General features: G+C 42.7%; 1 protein-coding gene across 2 annotated transcripts in view; it reads right to left on the bottom strand.

Moving 5' to 3' along the window:
• Positions 1–24,964, bottom strand: part of ablim2 (actin binding LIM protein family, member 2) — a 242,767-nt gene that overhangs the window by 46,160 nt on the left and 171,643 nt on the right. For both annotated transcript variants that reach the window (XM_080742051.1, XM_080742050.1), the window contains exons 8-11: positions 13,943–14,001; positions 8,753–8,830; positions 7,332–7,475; positions 3,151–3,268 (exon numbers count right to left, since the gene is read on the bottom strand). In XM_080742051.1, coding sequence (XP_080598177.1) covers positions 3,151–3,268; positions 7,332–7,475; positions 8,753–8,830; positions 13,943–14,001 — 399 coding nt within the window. The remainder of the gene's footprint in view (positions 1–3,150; positions 3,269–7,331; positions 7,476–8,752; positions 8,831–13,942; positions 14,002–24,964) is intronic.

The raw sequence follows: 24,964 nt of genomic DNA, 5'->3' as shown, positions 1-24,964 counted from the left end.
TAAAAATTTAAACTAGTGAAAACAGCCGATCTACAAGCACAGTGCTTGTAGATCGGCTGTTTTCACTACTTTTGTGCGACGGCTGAGCTTTTGTGCGACGGCCGGGCTTTTGTGCGACGGCAGGGCTTTGCTTTGCGAAAACATTTACAAATTTGAAACTTGGAGATACAAGGTTTCTGCCCGACAGTGACAATATGTATTTGGCCGCGGGACGGTTTGGTGCCAGGGTTCCCTATGAGAGAATTATTAAAAATGTTTGATATATCCAAAATAGTGATGTACAAGCTCACGGCACGAAGGCACGAAAGTGACTCACCGTAAGCTTGTAGATCTACTGTTTTTGAGTAGCCAAAATATCGTCACTGTCAGGTGGAAACCTCGTATCTCCAAGTTTCAGATTTGTATTTTTTTCGCAAAGCAAGGCCCTGCTTCATCATACAAGGCGGTCACACAAAAGTAGTGAAAACAGCAGATCTACAAGCACACAACGCCTCGCGCTGCGAGGCGTTGTGTGCTTGTAGATCGGCTAGTTTTCACTAGTTTAAAACATTTTTAAAATGATAAATACAAAACAAACGGTTTTGGACATACAAGGTTTCCACCAGACAACAACGATATAAATTCCCTTGGGGGTCCTTTGTCAATTCTTGGAACATAGTTTTGTGGAGAAAGGAAGGTTTTCACTGACTCAGCTATAGTAGCGCTCTACGTTTGGACTCGTGGGTTCTTTCCCAGTGATACCTCTGAAGTATGGGATGTAGTTGTGCTGCTGCAGCATGGCGAGCGTGGTGGGGTTGAGCTGTAGGGACAGGTCCCCCGGTGGCAACGGGGAGCACTTGCCGCTACCTCCGCCGCCGCCGCAGGCAGTAGTGCCTCCACCACCACCGCCACCACCGCCTTTGGCCCCACACGCGGGGAGGGTGGAGGAGTCCCTGGCCCAGATGGGGCCCGGGTTGACCCCGCCCGTGTAGGTGGGAGGGAGGGGGAGGGAGCTGGAGTCGCGGGCGGCGAGTTTGACCCGCTCGGTGTTCGTCTCTGGTCCTACGTAGGGATGGAGCTCGTTAATCTTTATTGATAATGAGCACCTTATCGATCCTGCATATTGAGCCGGGCTTTTATCAGGGTTCCCACGCATTTTTACCAATTCATTTCCAAAACTTTTCCAAAACTTTTCCAGAATATTTAACCCAATTTCCAGGACTATATAACAATAATTCAGCTCAATAACAAGTCGCTTACTCCTATGCACAATGCTCAAAGACAGGTAGTGTATGCCAGTGGTTCTCAACCTTTTCAGGCTGTGACCCCCGAAATAATCATATTTTAACTGGGGACCCCCGAAATAATCATATTTTAACTGGGGACCCCCCCCCCCCCCCCCCACCCTGACGAGCACTAAGAGTTGAGGAATTTTGTATAACACGTTTCTATTGTGAAAATAGCAGATCTACATGCTCACAACGCCTCGCGTTGTGAGCATGTAGATCGGCCATTTTCACAATTTCTGCCTATTTGACAATTTAGCCAATTTTTTATTTGTCATTTCAGAGGTATTAACAAAATCAATAACCAAAGACAATGCATAGCTATTTTTTCCAGGACCTTCTAGGACCCTTGATCAATTCCAAAACTTTTCCAGTACTGGAAAAATATTTTTCTAATTTCAAAATATTTCCAGGAATTTCATGCCCGTGGGAACCCTGTTTTATCAAGCCCACTATTGAGCGTTTTATTATTATTTGGTGGAAAGATGTGAGACGAGTTTGTGGCTGACCTCCATCTATGAAGATGACAATCGACAAAAGTATCACATATTATCAATAAATATCATTAAAACCATCATTCATTAGTGTGCAATAAGAGTTCAATGGCTTTATATTATGAATAGTACTGTAATAATTTCTGGATCGCCTCGTCTTGTCTTTATAGTTTAAACATGACGTCATGGGCTGCTATGCTCGATAACAGGCTTGATAAGCCCAAAGCGTATTGATACCGGGTACTCAATAAATGTGTTATCGAGTTTGTAACGGACCCTTGTTTCGAGCTCCACCCCTAGTCCTACGCGTGGCCGATGACATCACACCCCTAGTCCTACGCGTGGCCGATGACATCACACCCCTAGTCCTACGCGTGGCCGATGACATCACACCCCTAGTCCTACGCGTGGCCGATGACATCACACCCCTAGTCCTACGCGTGGCCGATGACATCACAGGAGGAAACATCGCTGGGTTCTAGAGTCAGTGATCCTCAAACAGTTTTTGCCAGACCCATGAAATGGGTAGGCCTACATAAGCAAATGTCTGTCCGGGTTTTCTATATAAAGGGTATATATGATGATGACATGATGATGACATGCCTATAAAAGGCATGATGTCATAAATGATGATGACAGACAGGGGGTCTGGCACAACCAGGTTGACCTGGTCTAGTTTATTTGGCATAAGTTTATTTGGCAGAGTTTATTGGGATTATTTGGCATCCCAATAAACTCTTGATAGCGTTCAAATGGAACCCGAATGACGTCAGAGTTACAGTCCCATAAGGGTCCGCTTGGTTCCTAAATAACAATCCTTTTGCTGGGGAGCCCTTGGAGCCCACTTTGAGTTAAGTCGCTCTGGATTAAGAGCGTCTGCTAAATGCCTGAATTGCAAATTGTACATTGAGAATCACTGTTCTATAAGTAGCTGAAGTCTGAATTTTGTTCAGCACCCTGGGTCTTTTTGTGTTATCCTTTTAGCATATCCTTTGACTGTACCACAGTTCCTGCACCGTTAAGAAAAGTATCATATCATGGCCAGGTATCCATATTGTACAACCAAAGGGCTTTACTGAGGTTTTACCATGGCTTTAACCTGAATTTAAATAGGAGGAGAATTCACTGAGAGATGCTGGCAGGAAAAATAAGTCCAGTCGGAAACAAGGCAAGAACATCAATGACTTTAACAAGACAGAATATATGATTTAAAAGGAAAACCGAACATTATACTTTTTGGCACGCAAATGATACACTGGCAATGTAACAACGAAGGCCCCAGTGGTTTATGAATGTGTGTGTGTGTGTGTGTGCGTGTGTGTGTGTGTGTGTGTGTGTGTGTGTGTGTGTGTGTGTGTGTGTGTGTGTGTGTGTGTGTGCGTGCGTGGTACCTGCGCGGCTGTAGTTCTGGGGGGAGCGGGAGGGGGTGTAGCGTCCGTAGCCCCCCAGGGAGCTGTTGGAGCTGGGGCTGGAAGGCCTGCGCTGGCGGGGGGACTTCTCTCCATCACCCTGCACGCACGCACACACACGCACGCACGCACGCACGCACGCACGCACGCACGCGCGCGCGCACGCACACACACACACACACACACACACGCACACACACACACACACACACACACACACACACACACACACACACACACACACACACACACACATTGAAATACAATGGATGAAGGGCCTAATACCATTCATTCTTTACACCTGATTTAACCCATTTTAGGACTGAGGCCGATTCTGAAACCTGACCCAAGTTTTCTGAAAAATGTCAAATATTCATTCAAAGGGGCGCCTGGTGGCCTAGTGGACCAGGCGCATACCATATAGGCATTGCCATTTCGGCATCAATGCCAGTCGGCGTCGCCGGTTCGATTCCCGATCCGGGTGACCTTTGCCACTCCCTGTCTCTCCCCCCATTTCCTGTCAGTCTACTGTCCTATCTAATGAAGGCAAAAAAAAAGGCCAAAAACAAATCTTAAAAAAAATATATATATATTCATTCAAAAAAGAACGAAAGAAAAAACATTGTTGTCGGGTGGAAACCTTGTATGTCCAAAACTATTCGTTTTGTATTAATCATTTTAAAATGTTTTTAAAATAGTGAAAATAGACGATCTACAAGTACATCGGCTATTTTCACTTGGAGATACGAGGTTTCTGCCCGACAGTGACGATATGTTGCTATATATTGTACATAGCAACAGTCCTGAAAGGTATATTTACAAATAGGGGTTCCTTCCCGTCCTGAATGGTTTGAACTCGCGTGCGGGTGACTCTCGGCGAAAAATAGCCCGATCTACAAGCTCACAACGCGTTGCTCAGTGACATGTTGTGAGCTTGCAGATTTTCTTTATTTTTTTTAATAAAAATCTGATCCCACGATTTTGTAACCCATTTTTCACTCAGTGTATCTAATGTGATCGTCGGTGCTACAGTATGGGCACCTTTTGCCCACCCCACCTAGGGTATGGGCACTGATGACGTGGAGGAGAGAACACGCCCCCAGCGCCCACAGTGTTCCCGGTGGGAATTGAACCCAGGACCTTCTAGCTCTGAAGCGACAGCACTACCGACTACACCACCGTGCGCCCTGAGATAGTCTATTTTCGACATGGGTTGCAGGTCTAGATATTTTAGTTAAAAGAACAAGATGATGCGCACATCCTTTCCAAGTGCTGGTGCTGGGCTCAGGTTGACATGAGATTAAAGAATGGAAGTCCGCACACAGCTCAATGCTCCACTGTGGAGCATTGAGCTGTGTGCGGACTTCCATTCTTTAATCTCAGGTCTAGATATTTTACCACGCAATGCGCAACCGAGTGCTTTATGATTCAGGCTCTTGTCCCCCCCTGTGTGTGCGTGTTTGAATGTACATGATCAGGGAAAAGAATGCAGGCAAACTGCATCCATCTGCACACTGATGCCTTTTTAAGGAGAAGAATCAATCACTTTATCCTATGCATATAAATACACATAATATTTGTATAAGAAAAACAAGCATAACACAATATCTCTAGGACAGGGGTCTTCAACCTTTTCAGGCCAGGGACCCCTTAGTTGAGAGAGAGAGAGATGAAGCAGGACCCCCACAAACTGTTTCCATATAGTTTCATCATTTGACAGCACAATCATCAGAGTATTTTGGAATCATGTCAATTTGTGTTTTCAGATATTTAACCACACGAACTGACAAAAACTTGAATTTTCACTCTCTACTTAGTCTGCTCTTTTCCCCCTCTACACCAAAGCTCTTTGCCGAAAAAATAGCAGATCTACAAGCTCACAACGCCTCGCGCTGCGAGGCGTTGTGAGCTTGTAGATTATATATGGCATGCCCAGCTTGTTATTTGTGATATGAGGGGAGTGGTGAAAGGACAGAGAGAGGGTGATAAGAAGACCTACTGTGTGGGCCACAGGAGCTGATAACTGTTATCAGTCCTTACGGCAGGGGTCGGCAATAGGCGCCCGTGGGCCAAAACTGGCCCACCCGAATAATTTCTGGCCCCTCTGATTATTTTGAGAATTACGTTTTTTTTCTCGCAAACGTTGCAAACTCATGTGTTCAACGGGACTCGGGGAGCCGAAGCCGGAGGCAGGCAGTGCAGAGATGGGACGTTCGTGAACGAATCGGCTCTTTTGAACTTTTTAATTGAACGATGGGATCTGGTTCTTAGTCGCGGGACACAGAGTACTGACTGAATAGTGAGTGAACAGATTCAAAATCAACAGGGGGAGGCTGTGCCTCCCCCTGTTGGAGTGGTTTATTTTTTTTTATGTTGGAGTGGTTTATTTTTTATTATTTTTTTCATTATTTTTCTTTTTGCAGGTTTGTGAAAAAATACGCTCCATTCTCCATAAAACTTAGATGGGAAAAACGGGGAAAGAAACCTGTGGGAAAAATGCATTTGCAGGATGTTTTCAGGAAAAGAGCGGCAAATCCCGAAAACCTGAAACAGCACATCTGTAGCAGTGCTTATTTGTTACAAACCTGGTCACCCCAATTAAAAATGGGAACACTTGATGCTAGGAACACAATGTAACTCTGTGTCCTCGTTTAAAAACGCACCACGGACCATTAAAACAAACACACACGAGCACAGACACACACACACACACGCACAAAACGCCACGTAATGAGGGCGACACAAGCCTTATCCTCTGTCGTGCGGCGGACAGCCTGAACACGTGGCGGCCTTCACCGCGGTACGACAGAGCATGAAGCCAGCGTTGCGTTAGTTGCATTACCTCAGTAGGTGTAGGGGTGAGCAGCTGGGGGGACTGCAAAATGAAAACAAGCCAGTGATTAGGGATGAACTCACTCACATGGAGGTTATTATGATGTCGCTGTTGGGCGGAAAAGACCTCGTATCTCCACCCCAAAACCGTCCAAAATAAATGTGAGAAGAATTTTCATTGGTTCAACATCTATGAAATTCACAGACGGGACACATTGTGAGCTTGTAGCCAGATTTTTTGGCTAGTTTTGTGTGACACTAAATAGGGCATTAATTTACCCTAGTGGACTCTCTATAGGTTCCTTTATGAGGGTCTAAATTGACCCTCGCAAGTCTGTAACTTTGACAGAGTACAAATGGAACCAGTCATTAGTACACTGTCAAAGTTAAGGGGATACGTTCACATTTCGTTTGAGAACCACTGATTTACCACACCAAAAAACCTAGGCCTATTTATAAAAAAAATATATACATAAAACAAATCGTAAGCGGTTGTATTGTGGAGATATGAGTTTTCCGCTCAACAGGGGGGGCAATGAGTCGATGGTCAGAATGGATGAATAATGATGGCTCTTTCTGAGTGCAGAATGACCCTTGCCTGCATTCCCACTGGATGAATGGGTTGAATGTACTGTGTAACGGGTACGGTAACAGAGTGGAAATGAGCTGACTGCACTGGAATGAATGAGTGCTGCAAAGCAACAAGCTGCACGCCACCCACCCACCACACTGATGGATGGTTGTTACCACCGCCCTTATCAGTGGCATGAGGGGAGGAATGGAGGGATAAGAGGAGGAGGAGGAGGAGGAGGAGGAGGAGGAGGAGGAGGAGGAGGAGGAGGTGAGGCAGATATTGGTTTCAATAGAATAAAAAAAAAAAAAAAAAAAAAATCTTAGTTTGTATGTTGTTCTTTGTTTTTGCCATATTTGAGCATCATGAGAGCGCAATGTGTTTTGCATACAGTTCAAGTCAAGAACGGTTTACAGAACTAATATGTTACCCGGTTACTGGAGGTCATGGTACTTATGGCAGGATAAGAATTGGTGGAAAGAAATGGGAAGTGTTGTAAGGTGCAAAACGAGTCAAATCCTTTTACTTTGAAGAGAGTATAAAAATGTAACCAAAAAAAACATCTCCGGCTCTCTTGAGTTATATTAACACAGACCATTTGACTGTGTAGGTGTGTGTGGGAAAAGAAAGGTGAAGAAGCAGTGGTTCTCAAACCCCTGTAACTCTGACTGAGAGTGTACCGAATGTAAGGGTCCATTTGGTTCCATACACTCAGAGTTACAGACCCTGTATAAGGGGTCCATCTGGAATCAGACAGTACCTCTCCATAGTGTCTCTCCTCAGAGGGGTAGCTGACATAGGGGGAGTAGGAGAGCATGTCAGGTCGGTCTATGTTGTAGATGGCCTTGATCTTGGGCAGAGCAGCCAGGTCCTTGTAGTCCAGGGTCTCCTCTCCCAGTTTGGCCTGGAGAGAACGCACGCACGCACGCACGCACGCACGCACGCACGCACGCACACGCACACGCACACGCACACACACACAGCTTGTCAGTTCAGATTCATTCATTGGGTCAGAGCGGTGGTTCTCCAAACGTGTTCTCCAAAACATGTCGAGGACGCCCAAAGGTTTGTGCCAGGGACATACAAAATCTCAATCTGTTTTGAAAATAGCAGATCTGCAAGCTCACCAACGCGGATCTGCTATTTTCAAATGGCCAATAGAGGGTGTGACATCATCATACCCGGAAGTTATGCGGGAACGCCTACTGAGTGGCAAAATAACGACTTTGTGGCCTTGACAGTCCATACATCCAAACAGAAAAGTCCTATCTGATTGCATTAAACAACGTTAAATTACATTAAACTCACTTTGCCACCAGTGGTTAAACTGATTTTGACGCTATATTCACTAATTTAGCCAGGGACCCCCTGAAACCCCCCAAGGCTGCCTGAAGGTCTTCGGACCCCACTTTGAGAAACAACGGCTACATAGAGGTTGATAAAGGATGAAGGCTGTTTTAACTAAATATTGATCTTGATATTATCATTAAAATGATAATAGATTATTTCAGGGCCCACTTGCAATATCCTCATGGCCTGGCCGCCAGGTTGGAATATGCTGATATAGGGTGTTAAAGTGGTTAATGACAACTGTCATTGAGATAATAATGAGGGCATGATGATGATGATGATGGCTTGGTACTGTGTGCTGCTGCTGCCCTCTGGTGGTGGAGTGGAGGAGAGCTGTGGTTCTCAAAGTGGATTCCATGGACTCTGTGGGTTCCTTCAGGGGTTTCTAAGTTGACCATAGAAGTCTGTAACTCTGACAGGGTACATTTGTACACTGTCAAGAGTTAAAGGGATATTCCACTTTCAAAAAAACTTTTGGTCATTTTATCGTCTAATCAGGCTTTTATGAACACCCTGGACAGTTTTGAATTTGCTTCATTCAATATTTAGATATTTGATGTAAATGTTACCAGGCCCTCCAGGCCCAGGGCCTCTCCCCATACACACCCATTGTAACCTCAAACTCCATTTTAACCATGATAGATTCATTAAAAACACCCATTATTTTTTCAGATGACTCATACTACCCTCCTAATATGTGAGCAGGCCATGTCCAGGGTGTTCATAAAAGCCTGATTAGACGATAAAATGACCAAAAGTGTTTTTGAAAGTGGAATATCCCTTTAAGGGGAGACCTTGAAATGTGAAAGTTTGTGAAACACTGGGTCTTACATAGATGACTCTGCTGGGGGAGCCAGAAGCACTGGATGCTGGTACTGAGGTGATGCTCTCTGATGATGTCCTGGTCACCTACACACACACACACACACACACACACACACACACACACACACACACACACGTGCGCGCGCACAGGCGCACACACACAACACTCAGGTTAGATACAATGAATAGTTGAAAGAAAGATGGCTGAGAAGTGAGAGAGAGAGAGAGAGAGAGAGAGAGAGAGAGAGAGAGAGAGAGAGAGAGAGAGAGAGAGAGAGAGAGAGAGAGAGAGATTGAGAGATTGAGCAGAAGATGAGATAGCCACCAAGATAGACTATATTGTAGGTTGATAGAAAGTTATTAGGTTTATCTTCGGTCTGACCAAACCCATGCTTTTCACGCCAACGCTCAAACGGATGAATGAAACACCGATGCAGATCAATAAGTTAAACCATTCATTCAGGTTTCTTTAGTTGTGTGCGGTCGCGTCAGACTCTCCATAGGTGACATTCAATCATCTCTTACTCAACACAGCAAACCCCAAGGTGAAAGCAGTAAAGTACGCACGCCACAGTAACAGCGGTGCTATCAGTGAAGCTGTGCTATAGGTAGCAGTGATCGTTTCTTGAACAATCACAAACTAATACGAACTATCCACACGACTTCAATAGAAAGACAGAGGAACACTCCTTGATTGTGATTGATGTGAAATATTGGGTTGGCCATGACGATTTGGCACGGTGCACTAAAGACACCACAATGGACTTACTCCATCACGCCATTGTTTTCAAATGTGTTCAATTTTGCTGCACCATATACGCTGTAAATGGTCAAAAAATATGCAAGGAAGTGTCCTTTCTGTCTATTGAAGCTGAACTGCAAACGTGGTGCATATATAGGATGTGCGGGGGTGCTATTATTGACCCAGCAAAGCACACACACTTACCAATGAAGCCAAAACCATAATGCTTATTGCGACTGTAGGTCGCAGTTAACTATGAAAGCGCCACATCTTGTCCGTACGTCATTCCTTCCGTAACGCCTCAATGTCTATAGCTGCTGACCTGTTTGTACTGTCGAGGAGAGACATTGTGACATCACATTGTTGTGACATCACCTCATCAAAGATCAAAAGTCTCCGGCAGAGACTTATTGCAGGTTGAAAAGGCCCTTAACTGTGAACTTAACAAGATCTGCACCTGGCTCAATGACAACAGACTCTCAATTCACCTAGGCAAAACTGAATGTATCCTCTTTGGATCTAGTCAGAAACTTAGCCCAGTTGAGAACTTCACAATTAAAGTAGGTGACACTGTGATAGAAAGAAAAAACTACATCTGCTACCTGGGTTGCATCCTGGAGGCTAACCTATCCAGTGAAAAAATGACCACCAAGGTAATCAATAAAGTCAACCAACGAATTCGCTTCTTGCAAAGGGTTGCCCCGCTGATCAATACTAAATCCCGAAAGACACTAGGAGGAGCTCTTATTGGGCCCCTCATTGATTACGGAGTCCTTGTCTGGTATCGCGACGCCCCAGCCGCCTTAAAGTTAAAGCTTCAAACAGCCCAAAACAAACTAATTAGGGTTGTGCTTGGTCTCCCTCCTCTGACCCACCTTACCGATCATCACCACGAAAGCGTGGGATGGCTCAAAGTAGCTGACAGAGTACAGCATCTTGCAATGGGCCTGGTGTACAAGATACACTACACCTCCAAGATTCCCAAGTACCTGACAAACTACTTCTTAAAGGTCAAGGATGTTCACGACCACAACACCAGAGGCAGCTCCACTAATCATCATCAACGTAGATTTAACACTAAACAAGGCTCTAACTCGTTCTCCTGCTACACCATCAACATGTGGAACGCCCTTCCTCAAGCCCTAAAGGAGAGCAAATCCCTAGCCTCCTTCAAAATTGGTATGAAAAGTCACCTTCAGACAGCTGCTACCCGTGACTTGTAAATAGACTAAGCCCCCATGCCCCCCCCCCCTTTTTTATTATTATTTTTTCTGCCTTTGTATTTGATGTTATGCTTTTGAAACTGATATTATCCTAGATAAAAGTACTATGTTCTATCCGTCTGTCTTTCAATGTTATATGAGATACTTAAAGTGTGGTTCCTGTGGAAATAAGCCTCGGCTTTCTAGGATCTCCTTTTAGTTGACCTTGTACCAGTGATTTGTACTGTCATGAAACTGTACTTTTTTCTATTGCAAACTTCTAATAAATTCTTCAATCAATCAATCAAAAAACGCTAGATATCCATACATGGAGACGACTGGATCATCACCTTGATCTCCATATATGGAGCTGACCTCTACAAACGGTCTTAGTAGCCAATGTACAAGCTCAGAACCCAAATCACGATGTAACAAGTTCTGAGCTTGAAGATCTGCTATTTTCAATATCTCAAAAATGGTACATGCGCAAAATAGTGGCGGCAGGTTGAAAGTGGCTAGTCCACCTGCTGAGCTCCTCATCTAGACATCAGCCTCCCAGGCTAATAATCTGCAATCAGCTTTCCTACTGTAATATCTACACTAAATCCACTCACAGTAACTTGATCCTAGTGGGAATTAAATCCCTCTCACTCCGCAATCCTGTTTGGTCAGCTGTTCGTGTGTGTGCGACTGCGCGTGCGTGCAAGCGTGTTTGTATCCGTGTAATGATCTTATATGCTTGTGAGTGAGGGCGTGTCCGGTATGTGGGTCTGTGTGCAAGCGTACCGCACGTGTCTGTGTTCTTGATATAAAGCGTGTGTCAGCTACTGTCGTAACCTGATCCCCACACAACCTGGACCTCCATAGTAACCCCTCCAAGTTCACACACACACATTGCCGCATCATCAGCATCACCTACACCACAACCACTAGGGCTGGCCCCCAAGGGTGCGTAGCGTTGTTCCGACATCTCATTACTCCAACTTTGCGTTCGTCCGACTCTCCCCATTACTAACCCTATCTCTAACCCTAACCCTAACCGCACGTGTAGCCACGTAGTCGGAGTAACAATGACGTACGACTTTCGTATTCCTACCGGCCCCCAAAGCCATCTATGTCTGAGATTTTTTACACATCCTCTCTAAACCAGCTATCAAAGTGCAGAGTGAGTATCCACATGAGCCAGAATAAAAGAACAACCAAGTCCTTTTCATTGAGATCCAAACAGTGTTCATTTTGTCGACTAAACTATGACAATTCAAATCTAAACAAAACCTAAATATTTTTTTAAATTTCATGTTCATGTTTCAAAAGACTATGACTAAAATTTTAACAAAATTTGCTGTCAAAATTAACACTGGATCCAAACGTCAACATAACGAATGTTATGCCCACACAATGGCGGCTGCCTCGCATCACATGACCAATCCCCCCCCCCTGCAAGGGGATTGGCCTATCGCTATCGAGCTGAAAGCCAATCAGCGGTCAAGACGAGGGGGTTAAAGGAAAACAGTAAGTCCAAAAAAAACGTCCCAAAAACCCATGCAGCAGAGCAGGGTAGTCTTTGGTGAGGAGGGGGCTGTGGATTGAGGGTTGTGGGGGTGGGTGGGGGGGCTTAGGAAAGGGTGGAGCTGAGGGGAGGCTTACTGGAGCACCGACCTGCGGATCGGGCAAGACGGGCACGTCACTGATCTGTATCCGCACCTGCTTCTGGAGGGAGGAAGGGAGTCAGAGAGAGCGTGGCCTTCTGGGAGGAAACCAGGGCCTAGTAGTCCCATCTAGAATACCGAGTTTACTATACATCTAAAAGGCTAGAAGAAAGTAGAGTTTTTTCCGATACCGATACCAGTAACAGAAAAGCTGCCGATACTGCCTACAATAGACCATATTCACACCGCGACTTCCTGGAGTAGCAGCCTGCATTACAAACCATTGAGAACAATGGAGCGATGGTCCCAAAATATGAGTTCTATTCAACCAATTTATTTTTACCAAATTGACAAAAGGGCAGATGACAACATCAACATCCCCAAAAGGATTAAATAGAAGGGTACATCCACAATATTCATGGTACTTAGGTTGCAACCTTACTGTGTACAAAGACTTGCTATCTGTGCAGTGCTTGCTCCACTATCATATTAACTATTTTTTGTTAGATTGTTTCTGAATATGCAAAAATCACAATACAGTAATATTAACTATATGATGGCAGAGCAAGCACTATAGTCTACACATACTGTAGCAAGTCTTTGAACAGTGTAACACTGCAACCTAACTACCATGCATATTGTGGATAAACCCTTCTATTTAATCATTTTGGGGATGTTGATGTTGTCATCTGCCCATTTGTCAATTTGGTAAAAAGAAATGGTTGAATAGAACTCATATTTTGGGACCATCGCTGCATTGTTCTCAATGGGTTGTAATGCAGGCTGCTACTCCAGGAAGTCATGTGATCCAAGATGGCCACGGTGTGAATATGGTCTATGCTGGTATCGATGAGTATGTCAGGCTATGCCGATCTGCAGAATTTATCACATGATGATAATTATGTCATTTACAGTAATTCATTATTTAGCGTTTTGAATGCCTCGGTTGACGTTGCACTACTGTTACACTGTAGCACTACTTTGCTGTACTATTGACATTGTTATTTTACAGTAGCTGCACTTCAACACATATTCCTTTAATTTATAGCGTCACTGTCCGGCAGAAACCTTGTATCTCCAAGTTTTGTTTTCGGAAAGTAAAGCACTGCTTCATACAAGGCCATCGCACAAACATAGTGAAAACAGCTGATCTACAAGCACACAACGCCTCGCGGTGCGAGGCGTTGTGTGCTTGTAGATCGGCTGTTTTCACGAGTTTAAATCATTTAAAAATTTTCAAATACAAAATAAACAGTTTTGGACATACAAGGTTTCCACCCGACAACGACAATATGTATTCCTCAAAGAACCCTGAGAGTCCCTGACCCCACTTTGATAGATTGGAGATAATTAGCTCCCATTGTGACAAAGGCCATCATGCTTTCAAACATTAGCCTGACATAATCGTTATCCCGTGTGATGTACAGTATATTACTGACACCAGGGCTGACAAGCATCCTCTGTTAAGTACTGTACAAAGAACTGTGGCATGTAGCAAGAAGGGTAAAATACTCTCCTTGTCTAATGCAGTAACTCCTGAACAGAGCAGAGTCCAACACTGTATAGTGTGAAAGTGTGAGCAGTGCTTCCTGGTCCGACTCACCTTACTCTTCTCCTCCTGCTTGGCAGCTTGTCTGCAGGGTGGGTGCCAGATAGAACAACCTGGAGGACAAAGACAAGACACAAGTTAGAACAGTGTTTCTCAAACTTCAAAATGTCAAGGTCTCCCCTTAACTCTGACTCTGGTTCCATGTATACACTGTCAGAGTTACAGACTTGTATGGGACCATTTAGACCAGGGGTGCCCAAAAGGTAGATCACAAAGGCTGTGCAGGTAGATCACATGACATGCCCTAAAAATATATAATTAAAATATAAAGAAAAATATTTATGAACAATTCTGTCACATCTGTCACTTGAATTAAAGTGACTGATTGATTGACATAAAAAAGGGGCCTGTCAGCTCCCTTCATGGCTTCTAAAGTAAGCAAACCACCCAATGCAATGCTTTGTTTTCAAGAGTCAGTAGCATTACAAAGAACTCCAAAAACATACCACTTCCATACAGAATGAGAAGAAGACCTTTTTCCCCACTATTTCCCATTTCAAGTGTGTTTGTCTTACGCAAGTGCCGCTATTCAAAGCCACCTCAGGTACTACATATGTATTGGGGTGGGTAGATCATGTCGAGCTGGTCATTTTAAAAGTAGCCCTTGAGTCAAAAAAGTGTGGGCACCCCTGATTTAGACCCTCCTAAAGGAACCCACAGAGTCCCTGGAATCCACTTTGAGAACCACTGAGTTAGAAGAATGTACCATAACCAACTGCTTCCCAAACAGTGGGTCGGGACCCATTTGTGGGTCACGGACCAATTTTTATGGGTCACGACTCCAGTCAAAATCCCATTTTGTTTTACTACATAATTGTGGCCATAGGTCGCAGTTTAGTATGAGATACGGCACATCTTGTCTCGGTCTGTGTAAGGTTTTTTACGGCCTATGGGTTTGATGTTCTGACATCATGCTCTGATATCAGGGCAACCACACTAACAGAATCCCTTTCATGCCCATACCGGTATATGGAGATCCCTGATGTCATCAATATTAAGTCCATATTTATCAGGACTTCATATGGGAATGCCACATCGGCCACTTACCACACTAACAGAATCCATATATGGCCAAGACAGATGGCCAAGACAGCCCATATCTGTGTGGCTAGTTCTACAGACAGGGATCTCCATATATGGGCGTAAAAGGGATTGTATGTATGATGATATCAGATGTCATAGACATAACGAATCAAAATATATACCAAAATATTTTCTACTCCCCACAAAGCAAATATTGTACTTTTACTCCACAACGATAATTTGAAAACATGAATTACTAGTTACTTTGTAGATTTTAATTATTATTACAAAACATACTGTACATTAAACACTTAAGCCCTACGGTACATTATTTAGCAATTAGAATAGCCTGCTCAAGTTTACTCAAGTACATTTTGAATACTGGACCAGAGTATTTCTACATGATGCTATCGATACATATATTTAAGTAAAAATGAATAGAAAAAGGGGGAAGTACTTTTTCCACCACTGATAATAACTCATGACAATAGCTACCAGTGGCACTGTGACACAATAACTATTGTGTGACAGGAAGCCAGAGTTACACTGGCGTCCTGTCTGTCTGCCAAAGGATTGACGTCAAGATTACTACAGTCAGTTGATAAAGCTCTGAATGCTTTAGAACCAAAATAAACACACATGCACACGCACAAGCGCGCACACACACACACACACACACACACACACACACACACACACACACACACACACACACACACAGTCCGTTTTTTCGTGCACCACATATCTGGAACAAATTCCCAGAAATGTGCAGGTCTGCAACAACTCTCAGTTCTATTAAATCAAAATGAAAGACTTTTATTGTCCCACTTTAATTGTATTCTCATATCGTCCGTGTCTGTTTTATTTCAGATTCACATTCAGATTGAACTGTACTGTCACGTCAAATGATTACAGACGTAAAGGGTTGGGTGTATTCTACATATTTTTTTAAATACAAACTCATAAAATTGTTGTTAGCTTGTAGATTAGCTATTGTTGGAGAAGAGATCTTTGGAGAAAAAAGCAGTGTCCTACTTCTAATAAAGCGTACTGGGGACCCTTGGTCAACTAAGTAGGGCTGTCTTCGACTCAAGATTTATCAAGTCGAGTCGAGTCGGGGGGTTTAATGCGACTCGTCGATTAATCGTTTTATATAGTATATAAACACAACCCGGAAAAATACACGACCCGGAAGAATGACACCACAGAGGATTTAAATGGACTGTAATTTGACAATGAAAATGTAGTAAAATGTTGACCCTGTGAATGTGTGCACATGTGATAAAAAAAAAAAAAAATCATGTATTGCTTTAAACCACGTCAAAATAATACGATAAAACTGTAATATGAACGTGTTTTAAGCCTTTAAAATGAAATAAATCCATGAACTGCCGTGCATATGAGACACGGTCGCGGTGGACATTAGCGACAATAAGATTGCGTGCAGCCGTGCATTGTGAATCGTGGAGCAGAGTAGAATGACAGGGAAGAGAATAAAGCATCTCTTTGCCAACACATGCATGTTGTTTATTATTTCCACAGGTTATATTTTCTCAGAGCACAACGCTGCTGTATCAAAGAGCAGTTCAAGTCGTCGCTGGTGCGAGACAATAAACAACAGTTCGCCCATTGCTACTTCTCAGCATGAGACCACCACCACCACCACACAGCCTCAAAGTGAAAGTGGTTGGCGCTGGCTTCTCGGCTACTTGGCTAGCTGTGACAAGTAGCCAATAACAACAAGTTGATGAAAATGGTCAACTTTCAAGTCACGTCAACTGGTTTTATTTTTAAGTCTACTTACAAGTAGTTGGAAGTAAGATGGACACAATTAGAAGTACATGCCATAGCAGTCCAGCGCTCTTTACCGCACCGCAGTAGTAACTGGGTGCAAATGAATTTCCGACGGCTCGACTGAAAAATAATTCGTTGATTCCGGGGACTTCGAACGACTTGTCGATTCGTTGATTTTTACAAGACAGCCCTACAACTATGTATTGTAGGGTTTTAGTGGTTAAAAATGGTAGTGGATATTTGTGTCCCCGCTTCTATAAACCTCCTCTTTGGCCTTCCTCTTTTCATTCCCGGATTCCTTCTCCCCCAATGTATCATCTCATCCCTCCTCTGTACATGTCCAAACCATCTCAACCTTGCCTCTCTTGCTTTATCGCCCCAAAGCCTCTAAGGTGGGCTGTCTCTCCAATGCGGCCATTCCTGATCATGTCAGTCATTCCTTGTCACCTCCCGTTTTTATGAGAACTTTTGGGAACTCGAATAACTTTGCCGCCTCCAGCTCTGCCTCTTGTCTTTTAGTCAGTGCTGAGGCCTGTCAACAATTATTGGATAATTGTCTAATCGCAATTATTTGACATAATTGTAATTATTGTGTCCATCTGTCCATCTGTCTCTGTGTCTCAGAAGAGCTGGAAGCCACTCTGGCATGATGGTGATGTGTCATAGTGGTGTGGAATCACAGGCCATTAGATCTGTACACAGCAGAGAGCAGACAAGCTGCTTTGAGTTGATCTCTCTCGATGTTCTGTGACACCATGACCTCATATGGTCACTATCAGGTGGAAACCTTTTAGTCCAAAATCATTAACCCTAAAAAATTCCAAAAAATGTAACCCTAACCCATCGTTTTCATGAAATGGGGAAAAAAAACTCTCTCAAAACTATAGTCACTAGTTAGTTCTTAGTCATGGCTGCCAGTTCCCACCTGATGTCATGTGGGAGTCCCGACTGCTCCACACAGTACTGAATTACGACTAGCTTGCATAATGACTTCAGACTAGGATTCAAGTCTAAGATGTACAGGTCATGGGGTGTGGGGTATCCTCCAAAGAGGATGATAAGATCTCCCACCATGCAACAGCTCATCGCTGTCATCCTATCCGGGCCTTTTCCCTTGGGCTCAATCTTCTTCCAGGTGAGAGTTTCTGGACTGAATTTCCACACATCATTGAAGGTTGTCTGGTCCTCGCCACCACATATGTACAGCTCTCCATTATAGGTAAAGGCTGAATGAGACATGCGTCCTTCTGGAAGGGGCTGTGCAGAAGGCACGCTAAGGCAGCAGTTGGTCTCTGTGTCAAACACTCTGATGTTGTTGTTTCCCTTCAAGCCCCCAAATATAAACATCTTTGTCCCGATGATGGTGGCAGAGTGACTGTATGAAACAGGTGGTGGTGTGCCTCTGGTGTTAATTAAATACCAGACCATTATGGTGGTGTCCAGTTTGTAGATGTCATTAGTGTGGCATCCAGACATCAGGTTGTATCCTCCATGGATATACATGAGCTTCCCAAAGACACAGGCCGAGTGACCCCACCTTGTTTCTGGAACAGTCCCTGTCACTTTGGGCTTCAACCACCTGTGGGTGTCGACATCAAATGCATAAAGAATGTTGCAGTGTGGTTTAACAAATCTTCTATAGCCACCCCAGATGTAAACGACATCTTGTAAGAGCACAAATGTGGGGCCGCAGCGCCTGGAGGGAACCTCTGCTCCTCCATTTGTGACCGCTCGTGGTGTTTTCAGACACAACGGGGCCATGGTCATTTTTCTACTTTTCACATTTTCCGAAAGTACAGAATCTAAGCTTTCATATGATGTATCATTATTAGAAATTTGACAAAATTTGAAGAAGATACGGTCATTTGAAACTTGTAAGTCCAGAAACACCAAAGCAAAGAAAATGCCCTTGAAAGGTTTCTCTATTTTAACACCTTTTCAGGTCCCAGAAAATGGGAGTGACATAGTAGTTAACCCCACCTCTAACCACTCCCCAAACCACTCCCCCACTAGCTGTCAACTGTCTGTCAATATTTAAAACACATTTCACATTAAGACAGACCTTCAAGCCAGTAGATCTAATAATACTCATAACTCATGAATGGTATTTAAATCAGGGGTTCTCAAACCTTTTTAGGCTGTGACCCCCAAAATAAACAAATAAAATGACATTAAGCTAATCATCTGGGGACCCCAAAATATAATTTGGAGACCCCACAGTTTGAGAACCACTGGTATAAAGTAATTAAGTACATTTACTTAAGTACTCTACTTAAGTATAATTTTGAGGTATTTGTTTGAGTATTTCCAGTTTCTAATATTTTTACTCCACTACGCTGTGAGCTTGTAGATCTGCTATTTTCAAAGTATTATTTTATAGCCTACATTTTGAAAACATGAAATGAATAATGAAAGATGCCTACTTCATGAGTATGCCTACTTATTTCTATGTTTACTTTAAGTACATTTTGATGGAAATACTTGTATACTTTTAATCAAGTAAATTCTGAATATTTCTGCATTATAGTATTGATACTTTTACTTGAGTAAAGATCTGAGTACTTTTCCCACCACTACTCTTATTTCTTTGCCCAAAGACGCGATTCTGTTTCTCTCTCTCTCTCTCTCTCTCTCTCTCTCTCTCTCTCTCTCTCTCTCTCTCTCTCCAAAGCGATGGTCACTTTACCAGTCACTCCTCCCCTCCCCCCCCGCCTCTCTCTCTTTTCTCTCCATACAGAGTGATGCTCACTTTACCAGTCATCAGTAATTCACCCGTCATCTCTCTCTCTCACGGAGAAGGTAGCGACGCGACAGGTTTTGTAACATGAATGAGACAGAAAGAGGGAGCTCAGTGGTCATGTGAAACGGTGCATGCAATAAGAATACACTTAATCTGACGCTGATTATAAACCAATTGATCCCCGGATCCTTCTATGCTAGATTGAACCATCAACCACCGAGTCTTGACAAAGAAAGAGAGAGAGGGGGGGAGGGGGAGAGAGAAAAAGAAAGAAAGAGAAACGCTCCTTGCAAAAAAGCGACTCAACTCCGCAGTCAAGCCGGACTTTCACTTCGTCGTACAACGTGTTGCAATGCATTCTGAAACTAGCTGATCTATAAGCTCACAACACGTCGCATTCGCAACATGTTGTGAGCTTGCAGATCAACTCTTTTCACCACGCTAAAACTTCTCACTTTTTCGATCTGAGTGATCGCCACTGTGGAGACAGGCAGCTGTCCTGTTGTGTTCCTGGTACATGATTCAACGCATTATAGCAAGCGTGCTGACACAAAGTGAGTAGCAAACTTAGCCATTAAGAAGATACATTGATATTGTTGTGTTTACTGTTAGAAACACGTGTGCTTATGGGCGGTGCTGCGGCGGTGCTCAGCCAGGAGGGAGAACAATAGGCCAGACCAATCGCAAGCACTCTATTTAAATACGTGGAAGAATGTTACACCCCCAAACAACCACGGAAAATGTCTTAAACAGAGCCATGTTTAAGATTTAATTTTAACCATTTAGTGAACCTAAAACGCCTATCTCTTGTTATAAAAACCTCCTACAACATTCAAACTGTTTTATTATGGCTAGAAACGAAAAAAACCCAAAAATAAAATCTAATGCATTTAGCTCTATTGTAGAAATCCATTACCCCCGAGTTGTGTCTGAAAACTCTGTGAGTGGTCACATTTGTCACTGGGGACAACTTCCTCCAGCGTAAGGACACTGTGTTGAAGATGTGCACATCAATCTGATCACTGATCACATTACTGTAGCTTCCAAAGAAGTAAATCTTGAGTTCAACAGGAACAGCAGCATTAGACCATGATGTTGGTCCTTCCTTCAGACATACGGTCCACCTCAACATTTCACAAACAGCCACCGATGAATGAAATCAGCCTCTTCAAGTGTTGTTGAATACAGTCATATTGTGTGTTCTGCCACTTATGTTGGTACAGTGGCCTCCAATTACTGATGTCATCTGAATGACATCAGTCTTGTCCAATTATGGAGTTCCTACCGGCCTGGCACTCGACTGAGCACATACTGTATGTCTAGTTAGTCGCGACCGAAGGTCGCAGTTTAGTATGAGAAATGGCACATTGTGTCTCCGTCTGACTGTGTACGCTCAGTTTGACGCTCTGACATCGCGCTCTGACTTCACTGTGATGTCAGGGAAACCACACTAACATAATCCCTTTCATGCCCATATATGGAGATCCCTGATGTCATCAATATTAAGCCCATAGCTAACAGGACTTAATATGGGAATGCCCATATATGGAGGCCACATCTGCCACATAACACACTAACATAATCCATATATGGCCAAGACAGATGGCCAAGACAGCCCATATCTGTGTGGCTGGTTCTACAGACAGGGATCTCCATGTATGGGCATAAATGTCAGATGTCAAAGACGTCATAGGACTTTAACATAACGAAAAACAGAGTCTCACAGCATATCTCCATATACAGTACATGGATCTCCATATGGGTACCAGGGGTCTCCATATATGGGTAACTGGTCCGATATACATCACTGGCCAGATGGCCAAGACATGGCTTATTGCCCTTAGGCATCATACTGGTAAAACATTTTACTTGAGTGAAAGTACAGCACACAAGTATCGTCGTCAAAACATACATTACCAAACCAAACATACATTACCAGAAAAAATATATATCTCTGCTTCTTTTCCCATATCTCGCGTTTGGTAAAAACGGCCTGTATTCTATGGACCATAACTTACACACAGATCATCGCGGTTGTATTTTTTCTTCTCCACATAAAATGAAAAAATTGATTCTCACGGCCGTGAATGGGGCAGCAGGTCTCCAATTATTTCTGGGTTATCCGGAAGGTCACCTGACACGGCAATGACGCCACCGGAACAAAAACAGCGTTCCTTTTTTAGGGAAAAGGAAAAAAGCCATAATTAATGTGTATGGGGGAAGGGGCTGGGCGCAAGCTCGATGACATCTTTGGAGTGGATCGTCGCGAGAGGACAAGGATTCCAATTCCAGAACACCCATGCACATCTTTTGAAGGCTCCCGCGAGCAAATTGGCGCTAAACTGAACATTCTATGATTTTTCAAAGGTTAATGAAAATCTGTCAGAGAGTGTGGCAGGGACAGACATAAGTAGAAAAACAATGTTGGCGGTCAATGAGTTCATATTTTAGAAAATATTTTGTTGCCTTATTATTGTTGAATTGTATGTGATATGTGGCCCGGCCTTGCCTTGTGAGAGTGTGTGATGATTCATTTAGAAAATCAATGTGTCACTTCATAAAAAATACAGCACTGGTACACTCTGAGAAATGATTCTGCGGCCGAGTATATGGCACTATTAGAAAAAGTTATATTTACTCAATAAAATCACTGAATATCATGTATGTGATTGTTTGAGTAGGTCACACCAAACGAAATGAGTAAAAATCCAACTGTTCGTTTTGAGTTAGATGTACATATATTATTTGAGTTAATTTCGTGAGAATAAATTAGTATTTGACCAACTGATTTTATTCATGAATTATACTCAATTTGTTTTGGTAATTTTCCTTCATAATATTTGAGTATGGAGTACTTATATTGATCAATTTAAAAAGACCCTTAATTATTATTCATTCCAACTAAATAATCTTTCATCTCTCACAACAACCTAAACAATTGAGTAGATATGACTAAGATTCAAAATTGTACACAAGGGTTCATGGGAAAAAAAGGGTTCATGGGAAAATTCTACTGGAACATTCTGTCAACAAACAGCAGCAGCAGCAGCACCACAACACATCTTTTTCAACAAGAGACCTGGAGAGTGTTTGCAAATATTGGTAAGTAGATTTCTTTACAAAGGTTTGCAGCTAGTTAAGGTCACAGTGAGGGTAATGTGCAAGCCCTCTAGTCATGACTTTTTGCATTTATTACAAGCTATGCACAGCTGCATACAATGGTGTGTACAATGAAGATAAAATGCACAGGTAGGCCTACATATTATCTACATGTATCTATTATGGTGTTCAATGAGGATTACATGTGTAAAAAACTTGGAAAAAGTATGAAGTAAATAAGCAACATGATTATACAGTATTCCTTGATTTTGGTTTGGCCAAGTAATTATTTGAATCATAAATTGACTAAGCCTCACATGGTGTCAGTTATTTGAATTATTATCTTTTTTTTTCTTCAGAAATGCTCAAATGACCAATTTACAAGCTCAAGCTTGTGAGCTGTAGATCAGCTATATCCACTATTTTTGAATATTTTGAAGTATACAATTATTATTATTAACTATATCCCTGTAAAATTGGGTTGCAGATATTAAGCATTAGATGACATGATGTTGTCAGCCAGCAGACATCAAGGAGAGTTGGCCTGCCTTGTTAGATGTTTACAGAAATGGTTACAGAAATTAGACCTGAATGTGACAGACATCTTGTCATTGTAGTTAACCACTTGTATACCCTAGCATCCCTATCCTGGGGGAAAATACCAGATCTATAATCTCACGTCTTCTTTTTTACTCTCTTCCCCTCATCTCTGTCTTCCAGGTTAGTGCAAAGTTCAGGATGATCACCACACTGAATCTTGAGCCAAAATGTATGGCAATGTTGGACTTCTATACCCCCAAACTACTGTCCATGTTCCAGTCCAAGAAGGGCAGTTTGGGCACAAATGAGTATTCTACTTCAGGTATGAAACTTTCATTTACTCTAACTGCTTTAATTATATTTCACCTGGCTAATGACAATAATTACTACATTAATTTATGCTAAACTCATCTTTATCCCCTGCAACTCTCTCTCCTGATTATTCATTTCTAAATGTATGTCTTAATAGCTACTAAGGACAGTCTCCCAGCTTCCGTTGCTAAAACTGGGTTGTGGAAACAATTGTATTGCCAAAGTTTATGAAAGTGCAGTCATACTTTTTCTTTATTGTTCAAATAATTATGTTTCTATTCTGCAGAGAGGAATCCCCAATCAACGAACACGAGAGGTCATCATCCGATGTCTCGTCGACCATCTGGAAGAAGATAGTGTCAAGATCAAGGACTTTCAAGTTAGTAAAATAAATGTTTTGACGTTTTAATGTCATCGTGGATGAGACCATCATATGCAAAGGAACAGCATAGTGATGTCCAGAGAAGGTTGTGACATTGGCTGAATGGCTGTTGCATCCGTTGCATGTCTGGTTCAACTGATTCAAGATTATACCCAGGGCTGCATGTGTGGAGACAGCTAGGATTGCTCAATGTGTGTCTGTGTGTCTTGTAACATTTAGCCTGAAAGTGAGCTCTAAACAATTATCTTCACAATGTGTGCAGGAAGGAAGCTGCTGGTGCACCTGTCAGAGTAGAAGAGAAGTTGACAGAGGAGGTGATGATGAAGATGAAGATCTACCTGCTGCAGAACCAAGAGGACTCAATGAATGAACCTACTGATGTAGGTATTGTGATTAAGGGCATCACTGCCCTCAACAATCTTGGGGATCTGCTGCTATCTGTTGGGACTGTTCTATGCCTTTAATCTGAGATACCCCAAGAACCTCAGATATGGTATTGAGATGTTCCAACAAGTACTAGTTGAGTTGGATCCCGGACACCTTTCAGCCAAAGTTCAGAGACTGAAAAAATGTCTGCTTGCCGACTACTGTTCAGCAAGATGCTCTCAGAACGTGGGTATAACCTACTGAAAGTGGATTTATTGTCAAAACAGCATTTCTGCAATGGTATTTGTTGCTGATAGTAATTAGTTAATGTAAAGTGTTTGTTTCAGGTGCATTCGAGTCATAATGCAAACAGGTCAGTTTAGCATATAGACATTACACGTGTGCATAGTCAATATGTTTAAATGTTGAGCTACTGTAAATGCTTATTTATTATTTCATATTCCAAGTTGTGATTTCCTTTCATGCCAAATGGCCTCTGACTGTCTTCTTTAATGTATTTTGTGGTTATGACTTACTGTTTATTTGATGGGCTCATTGTTCTTATGGTGCATAATGTTTGACAGACTGCTTACTTACAGTATGCACAGTTCAATTAGAGGTACTTATATACAGTATTGTGAACACACACTGCTCTTTAGTAAACAGAACATTTTAAAAGTGTCAGGGATACCCCTTTCCTGATCATTATCTTTAAACATATTGTTTTTGCAGGCATTGTTGCATGTCATTTACATACTAA

This window comes from Nannobrachium achirus, assembly GCF_963921795.1.
Source record: "Nannobrachium achirus genome assembly, chromosome: 14".
NCBI classification, from domain to species: Eukaryota; Metazoa; Chordata; class Actinopteri; order Myctophiformes; family Myctophidae; genus Nannobrachium; species Nannobrachium achirus.
The sequence above is the reverse complement of the archived record's forward strand: the minus strand, read 5'-3'. Positions and strand labels throughout refer to the sequence as shown.